This window comes from Melanostigma gelatinosum, assembly GCF_949748355.1.
Source record: "Melanostigma gelatinosum genome assembly, chromosome: 14".
Classification (NCBI taxonomy): domain Eukaryota; kingdom Metazoa; phylum Chordata; class Actinopteri; order Perciformes; family Zoarcidae; genus Melanostigma; species Melanostigma gelatinosum.
In genome coordinates, this window is record NC_136647.1 from 14637702 (window position 1) to 14652987 (window position 15286).

General features: G+C 44.0%; 1 protein-coding gene across 1 annotated transcript; it reads right to left on the bottom strand.

Moving 5' to 3' along the window:
- Positions 1 to 214: 214 nt before the first annotated feature.
- Positions 215 to 14293, bottom strand: gjd1a (gap junction protein delta 1a; the record flags this gene model as incomplete). Its single annotated transcript, XM_079284072.1, has 2 exons — positions 215 to 1079; positions 14223 to 14293. The coding sequence occupies 2 exons, from the start codon at positions 14291 to 14293 to the stop codon at positions 215 to 217; spliced, it is 936 nt and encodes a 311-aa protein (XP_079140198.1).
- Positions 14294 to 15286: the final 993 nt, after the last annotated feature.

A 15286-nucleotide genomic window follows, 5' to 3' on the forward strand; every position in this document is an offset into this window, starting at 1 on the left:
AGCCTTGTTAGGAGGGTGGTCCTGCCCTCATGAGGTGTCAAAGACTCTACTTGGTGAATTGATGCTTTGTCACGACTGCACAGAGTCCGTCTGTGCTCCTGAATAATAATGCAGTGATGGTTTTTGTGCCCTAATGATCAGAGGTCCTGGGCCTAGGAAAAGCTCTTCTCCAAAATGTAAGAGGTCCTCGAACCCCCAGGCAGAGGAGCCTCTGTCAGACGTAGGCTGACTCACTAGATTGGGTCCTGCCCAGGTTTGGGGTCTGGGACAGGTGTGAAACATCCTTCTTGCGGACTTCACAGATGGACTTCCTTCGGGCCTGCACCCCTCGCATGGCCGTCTTTATCTTCCTCCAGCCGAGGTGGTTGAGCTCAGCCAGGTTGAGCAGCACACAAATGCCGCTCACTGCAAACATAAAGACCAGAAACACGGTCTTTTCCGTGGGACGAGACACGTAACACTCCACCTCCTTCACGCATGGGTAGCGATCACACTCAAACATCCCTGGCACATTGAAACCGTACAGGAAGTACTGGCCAGCCAGGAAGCCGATCTCCAGTGCGTTACGGAACACCACCTGGATGACATAGAAACGGGAGATGCCTTCCTGCCGTCGCACTTTAGCACTCTTGTGTGTTTGAGGGAGCCCCCGGGGTCCATTGGGGATCTCCTTGACCTCCAGGCAGTCATGATCCTCCTTACTGCTGTCGGGGTGCAACAGGATGCCGTTGATGTTGCGAGAGTGAAGCTTGCGAGCGTGATGGTCATGATGGCGGCCGTGGTGACCGTGACCGTGGTGATCCATGTAAGGATGCAGGAGGGAGTAGCTTCTGTCACGCGCTTTAGCAGACTGGTGAACAGAATATGTGATGAAGCACAGGCTCGGCGTGCACACCAGGATGATCTGAAAGACCCAGTAGCGGATGTGCGAGATGGGGAAGGCCTTGTCATAACAAGCCTGGTTGCAGCCGGGCTGCATGGTGTTACAGATGAACATGATTTGCTCGTCCTCGTACACCTTCTCCCCCACTATGCCTACTATTAGGATACGGAAAATCACCACCACTGTCAGCAGGATCCTGCAGAGAGACAGAAGGAGAAGGAAAGGGCAGGATGGGGAGGGGTTGAAAGGGAGACAGGCAATATCAGTTAGTGAGGAACAAATGCACAGGCTCAGGAAATATCTGGGTATGATTCTGACAATTTCAAATTGACTGCAGGTCTTGGTTTAACATAATCTGAATGCTGATTGGATGCTGCTTTGTTTATGTTGTACGCTAAAACTATTTCAGGGCAACAGAATGAAAACAGTTTTCAGGCAAGCTGTCGGACCAAACTATGTGCATTTTGTGTGTGCTCATGTGTATGTTCATGCATGAATGTGTGTGTGTGTGTGCTTGTGTTATCGCACAGCTGGCGTGACAAACAACACTAGGATGGTCGAGGTGAACTCTAGACAGCGTGCACACATGAGCTGACTAATCATAAGAGACTGAAACAGGAGGGGTCGTCGGAAGGTAAAGGTGATGTCACACTCATCTTCGCTGCTGAGAAATGGAACAGCACGCACATGGGCACCAGTGTGAGTGACTGCACATATATGCTTAAACAGGGATTGCCGTTCACCAATCCATGGAAATAAGGACTAGTGCCGTAAAATGAATTGTTAGTATTTGTCCGATATTATTTCCTGCTGTCATCGCAAATCTCGTCATCGTTGCAAAGCTATTTAACACATTTTAACAACCTCTTTTTGACATCTCTTCGAGGCTTCTCCTGCTTCCAGTGACATGGTAAGAGTGCTGATTATTAGCAGCATAGTGCTGAAACATACAGGTGGCATCTTCTTAGAAGCTGGTGGGGACTTCCCGATGAGGCTCATTAGTGCATTGCTGCAGTTAGAGAGAGCTGTGTCCAGGGGCAGGAGGATCTAGAGAGCAGTGCGGCTGCTTTTCAAGGCCTCTGAGAGACCGGTGTGCTGTACTGTTATATTCTGGTGTCGATCCAGCAGGAGCACTGCGGAGGAGGACTGGGGCTTTAGTGCTGCACTGTCAGCTCTTTCTAATGAGCGAGGAAAGCCTGCACATCACGGGGCTCCCTGGTATTTATGCCACAATGCAGTGGATGTGCACGCTCCCTGCGTGGCGGAGCCAATTACTTAGAACACACTTGTTTCCACGCACAAGATGGGCCACCCAAGGCAACAGCAGGGACAGAGACAGATGGGAGTTGGCCCCAGGTGGGTTCGAACAACTGGGGTTTAATGGCGGCTATAGCACGTATGACATTGGCCTTTAATTCAAGTGATGTGACATCAAACAATTCCTGTGCTTTTTTAAGTACATCAAAAGTTGGTCTTTGTCAAATGAGACTCCATAGCATTTAATTAGGCCTCAAACATTCCCACACCCGCTTTGCATGGCCAGTTACCACAGCAACCAGCGACTTTGTGAAAGGTAAGGAGTTAAAAGGGTTGTATAGACACTAAAGGTCTGATGGAGAAAAATGTATTTTTTTCTTGGGGAGGGGAACAAAATAAACGTCTTCCAGTGGTTCAGGGGTATAGCAGAGGAATAAGTGATGGCGTGAAACAGACCTAAAATAGAACAGCGCGCCGCTGCAGGACTGTTCCTGTTCCACCTGCGAGAGCGTGCCTGTGTGTGGTTTTTGTGTGTGTGTGTGTGTGTGTGTGTGTGTGTGTGTAATACAGACATGAGTACGCAGAGACAAAGAAGGAGAGTCAGCCATGTGTGTGACTTGTGCAAAATGGCAAACATGTTCGGTCGTCAGTGCTCGGAGCAGCTGTGAGCCGTACGCTACACTGACTTCCAGTATGCTCGGAAATACAACAGAATAAAGCTACTCTGCACCTTTGGTCTTTTCAGAAGTGAAATGCGGGTCGTGTATGTGATTTACATTCAGTCACTTTGTGATCCTCCGCTGTGAGCCGATGTATCTGCCTCCACTGCGGGTTTGACAGCAGCAGATTTGACCAAAGCGCTGATATTGATGGTGCTCTGCACCACAAGGAGCCCTTTGACGCATTCTGCTCAATGAGATAGAAATCTGTGATCGACACCGCTCATTTATATGCAAATATTTGTTTAGGAAATACGACTCATGTTCAGTGTCAGTGTGAGAATATGCGGCTCTGGATGCTGATTTAAAACGATATAACAGGATAGAAGGCAGCTTGCAGAACGTCTGCATTCACTGTCTGTTTCTATTCGAGGTCTGCTTCTTCTCATGCCAGTGATAATTACTACATCATAACAGCATTAACGAAATGTCACTAAGTCTGCCTGCTGTCCACATCTCTGTATAGTGACACAAGCTCACAGACTGGACAGGTCTCTCGTGGTAAAAAAACAACAACAAATGTGTCTCAAATACAAATTCAGACTGAGCATTTTTTATTTACTGATGTTGTAATGGAACTTCAGTAGATGATATGTTGTTATATGTTATACTGTCTATCCTCTATCCTTATATGTACTCAACACTGTATCTGAGGCTTGCTCCGAGTCCAGGTCCATTGAGGTTCATTTTTGCCGACTTTTTATGTCTACATTCTTGTTGTTGTTTAGTGTCTTTAACTTACTCCACATGCATGGCATCCTCTTTCACAGCACATACTCAACCAGGGACCAGAAATACCAGAAAAATGACACATTTAAAGGTCCTTAATATTGTTTCTCTATTCATGCACACCAATACAGCAGAAAAACCTAACTTAAGACATGCAACTATGATGCAGTCTATTTACAAGTAAAGCGATTTTATCGTTTTGGTGCCTTTTGCATTGAAAGTCTAAAAGCAGCACATCAGAACTTTCAACTGGTTTTCCCTGCTTGGCGCGACACATATAAACACAGTTCAGTTGCTATAAATAAAACACGCTCTGTGTACACACCAGTGTTGGGCACAACCTAGTGATGTGTGGCGTTCTAATCGAGGGCCGGTGAACCTGTGTCTCCCCAATAAATGAGACGGTCTGCAGGAGTCATTGTGGAATCATTGCGAAATTAAACATAAACCAAAAGTAACAACGCATCTGGATGCCCCTCATCAACTTGTTAAGTCGAAAACGTTCAGGTTTATTACAGGAAGTTGCCTTCAAAGGTGGAGACATTCTTCACTGAATACCAGTGGAGAGACGTTTTACCTCATCGCATGGACACCTGGCACTATCGTAATTATAAATACATAACTCCTAATTCTCTATGCAACCATGTGTAAATAATTGTGACGGTGGGGATCAACAACAAGCTGTTCATGGCGGGCTCCCCGTTGCATCCCCCTTCCATAGGTTTATTTCACGCCATGTGACCACTGCAGCTTTATTCACCTTAACAGTCAGGATTTTCAGACGTACTTGTGGACTTTCCTGAGATAGAAAACTTCTCTAAAGTACTGTACTGCAGATATTGCGTCTAAACTTTGTGTGTTGGGCAGATTTATGTCGTTAAAATTTCCAAGACATTGCAAGTATTGAGTGCAGTGTGTGTTTGCAAGCTTGTGTGTGTGTGTTCGTGTCTGCATGTGTGTGTGTGTGTGTGTGTGTGTGTGTGTGTGTGTACACTTCTGCTGGATAACAGGATAATCAGCACGGGGCAGATTGCTGCATTAGCAGAAAATAGTGGACGAAGGTTATCTGCAAACATCAGTGTTTTAAGTGCTGCAGGATAACGAGCCAATACTGTACGTTAGGGCAGATTGGCACTGGACAGCCTGGACCTGCAGAATATTCAATACCCACCATAACGATGAAAAATATTTTGTAGTATCTGAAAGCCGAGGGAAGAATATCAGGATAAGGCTGAGTTGATGAAATACAGTGCATTCTCTATCTATCTCATGGTTCCGTCACCACTTATCGCCTCATTCAGCCCGCTCTCCTTTCAGACCTCCTTTCAGACCGATCATTACATTTTTGGAGACTTTCTAAATCCCTGACACTGTGCAAGCGCTCTGATAAGATTTGGAATAAAATGAATCGAGTCTGTATTCCTGGATTGGGCTCACATGTCGTTTTCAATCTTCCTTGTCCTGCATCAGTGACAGCTGGTATTTTCATGAAGTGCAAAGATCAACAGAGCTCACAGACAATCTAACGTCGATGTCTAGAGGGACGACGAGAGGAGGAGGTAAAGACAATGATGTGATACTTCGATGTTGTGTAAACTGATGTGCATAGGCAGCTGATTGACCTGTGAGATTGTAGTGTAATAGTAGCTGCTCTTCTGCTGGTGTGTTGGCTGGACATGCAGACACTGTCTCTCCCAGAGGCTTTTACACACACACACACACACACACACACGTTCATTCATACAGCAGCTGCTGTCGCCAGCCTCAAGGGACAACAATTGCCTCGAGCGCAACATCAGATGCATTGGCAAACACACACATACACACACATATATATTGGGAATATAAATGAGCCTTTAAAGTATATGAGTCAACAAACATATGAAGTATATTTGCAGGTATAGGTACACTCTGTCTACAGTGCGCAGTCCTCTGAGGGACTGGCTAAGTGCAGTGTTATGTGTAGAGAGACTCGGAGTAAAAATACTCTTCCCGCCCGTATGCTCTCAATAATAAGCTCCACTGATTGCTGATGGCAGCACATAATGAATAAAGACCTCACCAGGCATAGAAATTAGGCAGCTTAATTATCGGAGTGCAGACATTTCTTCCCACCCGCTCCTCATCTACTGTTCCTCTCAAACTGTTTTAATAGTTGCCCACACGTATCAGGCAGACTTGCATGACCGCCTGAGGTGCCACTGGGAGCCGGCGTGACGAATACATTAATATGAAGCTAAACTTGTGTGGTGGTTGACTTACTTCTGTCATCTTCTCTAAATACTTATCAGCGATCATTTTACTGAGAGTGTGATACATAAATGGTTTTATAAATGCTGTCGGCATCTCACTGATATTTATTATTTTACACATAAATCACAGAGGTCTTTTCAAGATGGGAACTTCCTTTGAGCCACAACATGTGCAGAAATGTAATTATCATCAGCTCATTCAACAACTCTGAAAGGAAATGACTTCCAGCTGCTTTTCAGGAATAAAGGAGGAAACAGAAGGAGACGCCTGAATTGATGTTATGAATTTATGATTCAAGTGAATGGAAGACTTTGTGGGAAATGATATGTTTTCCAGCTCCTTGGAAAATGTGCTGCAGACCCTATAGGAGTCCTATATCGTCCCCCTGAACCGATCAATAGACGATGGGAATACAAAATGCTTCCCAGGTGAAATTGAAGTTTTGTTCTGTTTGAATTGTTGGGCTTTATTTTATTTTATCATGTATTTCCCCTCTTTCAGTTGCGGTTTCATTGATGTGAACAATTGACGAGGAAGTAATCTTTGCTGCAGAGTTAACCATGGCAACCACAATGTCACAGTCAGGTGTTTTCACTTCACTGCTGTTGAAGTGTACAAAGCAGCTGCCTGCAGCTGGACACAAGGTTGATGAGGACAGTGTGGGCTGTGAAACCGAAACCATGAGCTGGAAGATGGGGACCTGCACAGTTGGGTGATGATTGTCTGCGGTGTCATCGCTGGAAACAACCCCTTTCACACTATGCATATAGATTTTTGATCCATCGCTAATATGAAAAGGTTGATTGTAATTTTGACAACATGTAGCTGTCATCAGATGTACGGTAAGCTGTGTTGTTACTGCAAAAATACATCAAGACATTGTGACTGAAGGGTAAAAGTAAAAAAGGGTTACGGCCACCAACTCTCACAAACACCTGCTTGTGTTTTTTTCCAACTTTCTGGCAGATTATTCATATTTCTACCAACGTGATGCAACCTGGCTGTTGCTGATAGTCGTTGCTAGAACTTTCTACTCGGTTGCAAGTGAAAATGTAAAGTACACGAACCACACTAAAAAGAGAAGATGATGCAAAAGCACATTCAGGCACCTGAGGATACTGCACTTCCCAAATGTAATAGCTTACTGCGTACTATCATTGTGAAGAGAACTCGTGGTTATTAAAAATGCATTCTGAATTAATGAACTGCTACAGCAACTTAAAACATATGTTTTCATTCGAAATACAAAATTACAGAAAATGTGCAGTCGATATGTTTGCCTCACATTCTCTTTATTTTTCAGAACAACTTTTATTTGGACGTAATTAAGAGCATGTCTATATCAAAGAGTGCATTTTACTTTCTGATACATGGATTGGTGTTCATTGGACTACAATGATTATTTCTTGTTAATTAGAACAAACCCACAGCAGTTCAAAAATGTTGACTGTATTATATCTTAACCACACAGTCAGATTTCTAAGACTCATATCTGTATTTGTTGGATACATATTTATTTAAAGATTTAAAATCGTATCTCTGCACGGTCTACTTGTAGCTGCCTTCATGATCTTGAAAATAGAGCCATTAATCATGCCCCAAAACATTGTACTGTACTTCTGGTTTATGAGAGTTTTGGAATCTAAAAACAGTCTCACAGGCCATTCAAATTAATGAAATTCCGTCCTAACCTAGTTAGGGAATTCAAACATGTAATTGAAACAAAGAACATTTAAGCTATGTATAGGGAAGCATTACACGCCCGGTGAAGCTGAAACACACACCATCAATATGTTGCTGAAATGAATAATAGCCTGTGCTGGATGAACGCTGAGCTCAGCTTTACTGGCGGAATCCCCCTGTCGAACAGTGTAATCAATAACATTCAACATCACGGATTGCTGCACAAATAAACGAATGACAACTCTAGATGTGCAGAGAACCGGTTTGATTTGAAAGACAGTCCCGCTCCTCGCCCAACGATGATGGATTACTAATCCTGTTAAACGCTGAAATATTGCTTCCATTGTTTTGCTTTGCAACACAGTCCTCCCAGGCAATATAGATTTCTTTTACAGAAAGCTTATTATTAATGACACATGAAGTCGACAGGACGATGCCCTCAATGAAAGCAGAGCATTCCTACATCTCAAATTATTCTGGGAGAAGAAGTAGGGTGCCCGTCTCAAAGTAGGAGACCTCATTCTTGTCGATATCCTGACCTATTTAGGCAAAGTGGAGAGAGCACAAGTACGTGCACGAAAACTACCGGAGGGAACTACTTTTAGGCAGACCGTCTATGTATTTTGTTTTTAGAGCAAGCAAACAAGGATGCAGATATATTTGGTTTCATCAAACCTTTCAAGAGCGTCTATTCTAGGGCTGTTGTTTTTACCACATGAACAGAGTTCAAGGTTTTTTATACACCGCTCTGTCCATTCCATTAAGAGGCTGGACAAATCTTCATACATTTTTAATGAATGACTTGAAATCGGTTGCAACTTACAACAAGGGACACATAACATTTATTAAGATTTGATGAAGTACTTATATTGCTAGTAGTGGGGAGTGATAGATGTTAAATAATAGATAGATAAAAAATCTAATAAAAGGTAAATGGATACAGATTTCTTTTACAGTGTACATAAATTATATATGTAAAACTCGATTTTCTAAAATAACTATTATTCTGATTGAAATGAAATACATATGATGGAATGCAAAATGCATGAGTTCATTCCATTATTGACAACAGAGAGCTTTTGCCTCTTATTAAAGGTGTTGTTTGTTCAGACATATACCTGCACTGCCGTGTTTGCATAGACGGTGAATATTGCATGTAATTTCTTTCAGGATGTCATCGTCCTCACCTCTTATGAGAGCTACAGTGGGAGCATTACATTCAGCTGAATGTTAAATTAAAACACACAAAAGGTCTTGTGTATTTTTAGAAGACATCGTCATTGCAGAGGACACATATTGAGTTTGTGTGTGCGGACTGTTTCCTCAGCAGCAGGGTCAGTCAGCAGCTCCAGAGGAAGGAGCTCTGACAGATTCTCAGCATTGAACCACTGCAGTGGGGAAACTTCTCTTCCTTCCTCTGTCTCCTACCCCCCCCCCCCCCCACCTCCAAGGATGCCCCCCTGTATCCTTTTTTGTTCTACAGCTCACATCCTCTCCTCTATTTTTCCATCCGGCAGCCCTTCTTATTTTATCATCCTTAGATCACTCACTCCAGTCCTCCATTATCTCTGCCTCTTTTTTTTCCGCTCTGCTTGTCTTTGGCACTGACCTCACTACAGCATTGCAGTGTGGTGGAAGATGCATCAACACTCTTCCTTTCTTCCTTCCTAACCTGCAAGGTGTAAAACTCAAAACCCAAAGGCTTCGCGCTCTCACAGTTGAACACGCATACAAGCACACCTGTGGTCGGCAAAACACCTGAGCACCACATGTGTAAAAGAAAATATGTAGTATGTCATATTTAATATTCCGTATGTGTTCGGTACATTTCATTTCCTTTAAGTAGAAGTATACAATACATATTTATTTTAGATAGGAGATGTTTTCATTTTTTACACACAGGACAGTATGAGAAAGTAAATTAAAATGTTTGTAACTATCTAAAGAAAGCGATATCTCACATGGAGAAAACGGTCTACCTGGTCGGACGGGATCAACCATCATACGAGACAAAGGCCGTCAACATTGAATCGTTTGCAGCGTTGCGTGGACAAGTCTCTGTTTTTGTAAGTGTACGAGCAGTTGTTTGTCCGACTGGATGAAACATGTCTTATGTGCATGATAATGTAAAATCTCAAGGTTTTCAAATACCGGTCTGATAAATAAGAATAATAAATGGTATGAAAGTTAAAGTGAATGAATGACAAATGTGACATTTTTAATTGTAGAAACAATACTTCCTGATTCTGTTGTAAAGTGCTACACCAGACCTATACCAGCAAACCTCTGCCTGACAGTGTTTTCTGTACTAAGTGTGAATGAGTAATTATGTGAACAACATTTTGAGACAGATTACACGACTGCAAATAGTATCAAGGCTGCTGGTGTTATATTTTAAACAACTGCGCCAGTCAGTAAATCAACATATCAACAATGTATACATTTTGGTGACAAAAGTCTGGTCTGTAGAAGTCTTGTGAGGTATGCTGGGTAACAACATGCTGCTTTGAAAGTCAGTCAACACACAGTCTCTGCAAAGAAATATTTGAAAGAATATGTGCAAAAAGTATGCAAGTAAGAGTACTGTATGCTTCCCTACAAATTATGATTGAATATGTGCAGAAATTCTTTGTGGGGTTGTGTTTTTACTATGTACACCAAGTATATCATTAGTCCTGGTTGGGTCCTCACCGGTTGGCAGCTTACCTCTGCCCGTCAATAGAAGAAATTTCCATTACTTTATTCAATTAACACTCTGAGTGAGAGACATTGAGACATTTTATGAGCCATACCGAACTGTAAGTTATCTAATGTTGAAAGGCCCAGGGTCATGATCACTGTATATGCAGTCGATTTAGTTTGGGCTAGACAATGAGGTTAGTGCAGCCTTGACAATGATTTCTCTCACTGTGTGATCATGATTACAGTCATCGGTTATCCATGCACACGCTGTACATCGCCCGGTTAGAAGTCAGGCATATGGAAATCACAATACAAACACGTTAATCTTTGAATGAGTCACAATATGCAAGCTACCTGTGGGTTAGTCAGAGGCACAGAAGCAACTCTCAATTTGTCTGTTTCAAAGACCATGATTAAGCTAACCTATGCCACTGCGTAGAGATGGTCCATTTCTATTTTTAACACTGTTATGTAGCCTAGGCTAATTATCTGTCCTATGCCAGGGCATAGGTTAGCTTAAAACCTACAATTAAGAAGGAGCTTAATTGTAGCTGGATCAGACAGTCTAGACATCCAACAATGCTATCTGACGATGTCTCATGGTGGAACTACATCCTCGCCTTGCAAGAGAGAGGGTTGGCACTCAAACAGATGACCGACATGCAACCGTGTTCCAAAGTTTTGATGCAGGGGAGACTTTTCAGCCATGGGGAGACATCACTGTTCTGCTCTTTGGAACCGCATCCTCTGAACTGCAAGCGCACACATGCAAACTCTTTCAAAGAAACTACACACAGGCTGAACATCCTATCGACGTGATGCCATCTAGCGGTTGCTGCATGCTCCGGCCACACACCCCGTGAAGTGCAGGACTTCACAGTGCACAACAGTGCAACGCTACATCACAGTTGGTTGTGTTCACAAGCGGACCACACCTGACCACACCCAACTGGGCTGTTGGGTGTGGTCAGTGGTGCAACAGACTTGAACCTTTCAACCCATAGAGGTCAGTGCAACAATTTTGACTCCACACTTGATTTAGTGTGGAGTTGCTCATTAACAGTCTAGGAGGCATCTTCACAGCACAAAACTGTGCGAGTGGTGAACAATTCTCCAACTTGCTGGTACATCCAAAGACATCATTCGGATCATTTAAATGTTAAGTGTAATTGATTTCCTGACCATGCAGGCACATGCTCAGGATTAGGAATCAAGTCGTTATCTTTAGTAGTTTTAGTGTTATTGCTTAGGTTGTCTAAGAACGTCTAACGTCTGAAAATGCCTGTCTACAGGTAAAAAAGCCAAGACCCAGAACCCACTTAATGATAACTGCTACACCCCGACCTGAGGTCTCTCTGTCAACCAAACTGCATAAGAACTCTCCAGTACATTTTGCGAAATATCTTGCAAACAAGCTAAAGGGACAACGTTAAAATATGCTTGACGATAAAAAACAAGTTAAGGGATCTACAGCCTGAGATACTCACAAAATACTGTACAAAGTGATTCCAAAGACAATGTTTCTTGACTCGTATAGCATAGACAAGCAGAGTAGAGAGAGGGAACCTCATTGGAAAGCGGCTAATATTACAGCTAATGCCCTAGGGTCAACTAGAGAGCCTTGTAGGACAAACACAGTCTGAGGGAAGCCAAAACACAAAGGGATCATTTACAGAGCATTTCACTATATTCAGCACAGGAGCAAATAGCTGGTGTCCTGGGCATCACACAAACTACTGACTGTATGAGGAAATTATTTTACTGCTTCATAATGTCATTCCAACAATCTGATGTCAGCTTGGAGGTTTTCACAGTTTAATCTAGATTCAAATGAAGAACAAAAGCTGGTGCAGAAGGAACTATTCTAAAAGACTAAATGTGTTTGAGGTATTCAGGGAAACCCTTTTTAATGTTCAGCCAGTGAAGTGCATGATCACCAAATAGCTCAAATGATGCATATGTAAGAGGACGCCATTACATCTTCAGAGTATTCATTTGACTTTTGAAAGAGGTAGCAGACAAATTGAGAGTTGCCTCTGTGCCTCTGAAAAATAAACTGTAGGTGGCTTACAGTCATTGAATCATCCAATGATGACCCTGTGCTCACAGGGTATTATTGATTCAGCTGCCAGGACTGGATTTTAAAGCTGCATTAAGTAATTTTTGACCACTAGGGGGCGGAAAGACTCCAGAACAAGTTCACAACAGTTAGCAATTAGCTTATGAAGTTGTTATGGCTAACATGTTAGCAAACAGTTGCCTACTTACAAATCCAGCAGAAACAGAGCAACACGGACATCCCTTTGGTCTCCTTTTTCTGGCCACCTGTTGAATGTAATTCCAATATTCACTGGCATTTAGCCCTTGCTTGGTCCTCCAGCGCATGAGTAATATATCTGACTCTCTTTAGGCTTCTTAAATGTTCAAGTTTCTTCACCAGTTACTTCGGCTCTTTGCCATTTCGCGCTGTACAGTTAGCAAACAATTAGCTTGTTTTAGCTTCTGGGTTGGGAGCAGTGGCCCACGGTCGCATACGAACAGACATTGTTTTGGTTTTTGTCGCTCTGGACACCAAAACAATGAGCTGAAAATGGCTGATAGCTCAGATTCTCAGTGATACCGGCAATACTACCAATCCCATAAGCAGGAGGGAGTCGTATAATTAATGCCACAAAATATTTCTTAATGCATCTTTAAATCAAGTCAACATGCTCTATTATATGCAGGTTTTCATTCCGTCTAAGGACTAGACCAGGTGATTTCATCGTTTACGGCACTTTCAACCACAGAGGAAGAACTCACTGAAATGACTTGGTGTAGTGTTTGATTGGAAGGAAAATCTCCATCGCACATGGTTTCAGATCCCTGATCATCAGAAGTTTTGCAATAATGCGGCTCACATCATCTCTGTTGCTCTGATGCAGTTACAAAGTCACTGATTTTGAAGGATAAAGTCTAATGGCTCTGTGCACACAGTGCTTGTAGTCAATAAAGGCATGAGCCAATTTTCACTCCTTTAACTTGCACACACAGCAACACACACACACACGCACAAAATCCACTGGAGCAGAGAGAAGATTAGGCCATGCCCTTGTTGAGGACTACCTGAGGTCTGGGTTAATGAGCCCAGCAGTGCAGACAAATTCTTAATCTGGCGTTGTTGTTTCTTTTTCTTTTTTTGAAAAGCAATTTTTGGATTACAAATCCATACATGCAGGTTTCACTTTGACATACTTTTCCCAATGAGCATCCCAGCGTGACATTTGGATTGTGCTTAATGGGTGGGAAAATTCCACTTTTGCTTTTAATTAATCACACAGAGATGATGTGGAGCTCATTTTTTTCACACAGATTTTACAGCATGTCTCCACGGCATGTCTCCACTGCTAATCAAACTAAAAGCTCATCTGTTCAACCCTCCACCACAAAACCATTCTCACGCCAGATATGAGAAAAGATCAAATCAGACTTTCACTATGATGCAAGTAAAGTGTCTGCTGATAAGGACAAATTGAATGAACTTGGTTTTTTTTGTCTCAAGTTCACACAGAGTTTAGAGCCATTTACTCCCCCTTTGATTTTCCTTTCCACACCTGCTTGCTCACCATCCTTTCATCTTCCGCACCTGTGCTCTCATCTCACTCCCACTCCCCTCTCCTCCTTATTGGTCTGTGGCCAAAGCATCAAGCGTTATCTATCAAGGCTAATAAGACAGGAACCTCTCTGAATTAACCGTAATGCCCAGTAAAGCCTGCTATTGATCATGCTCAATAAGTTTATCCCTCAACTAGTGATGGCTGTGGAGGACACGGGTGAGGAGAGCATTGAGAAGGAAAGGACGGGGGAGGCAGTGATGACTGTGGGGGACTGTAGAACAGAGGAGAACACTGGGACAAGCCTGAGGGAGGGAGGGGGGGGGGGGTCATCAACTGATACAGAATAACACATAGTTTACATAAAAGCACCCAGCTCATCAATTTAAACAAAACCAGAAATTAAAACCTTTACAGTCTTACCTTCCAATCATGGTAGAGTGCTGCTGGACAGCGGCCTCCAGCAGCCTCTCCAAAATGGTCCATTCCCCCATGGTGATGGAAAGGTTGCAGGGCTCTCAGAAGAAACGGGACTTGGGGAGCTGACCCCTCTTTCTCCAGCGGACTCCTTCTTCTTCCTCCTCCTCTTCCTCCCAGGACACCGGACTGTGCTCTCGTGGACACTGCCGGCCAGCGGTTGGGGGTACACCCAACCCGGTCCCAAGCAGCAGCTCCCTTTTTGACCTCTACACCAGCGCGTCTTTGACTGTGTATAACACACAGAGAGTGAGCGTCTTCTCCTGGGCCCGTCCCGCTGTGCTTCTCCTCCTGGCGGAGGAGAGGTGCTGAGCTGATTGCCTCCCCCCTCCTCTCTCCCTCAGTCTCTCCCCCTTCTCCCCTTCTCCCCCCCCTCCCCTGTGCAGCGATGCTTGTCCTCCCCCTGCCGCACCACTCTGCTCTGCGCTACGGCATATGCTATAGCTCACTGTGTGACAGCCATGATCACCCTCTCTTTTCCACTTGCCTCGCTCCGTCCCCCTCTGCCTCTTCCTCCCCTGTCCCCTGCCTTCGTCCCCCACCTTACCCCCAGGGCACTCCTTGCGCTTTACCTGCGCTCCGTGCCATCAGAGCCGCTCTGCGCTCGTCCTTGCATTGTGTAGGATCTTTGCCTTTGCTGCACCCTTGCTACAACCCAAACGCACGCACACACCGCATGTAGCTGATCCTCCTTGGCTCACCTCAAGCGAACAGCACTGTAAACACACGCGCGCGCGCACACTCGATGACAGCTCTGAAAATCCCACTCTCTCCCACTTCCTACTGAGGACCGCAGATCCACTACAGCACACAAAGCTGCTGCCTGCTGAATGTCATTTTACGGGCTGGAGGAATGGTCGCTCCCACGGCTCAGAGCGCTACAAGGACCCATAAAAAACCTGCATACGCACACACACACACACACACACACACACACACACACACACACACTCTCTCTCTCTCTCTCTCTCTCTCAGAGCCGCACGCGCAAACACACTGCCACCCAGCAC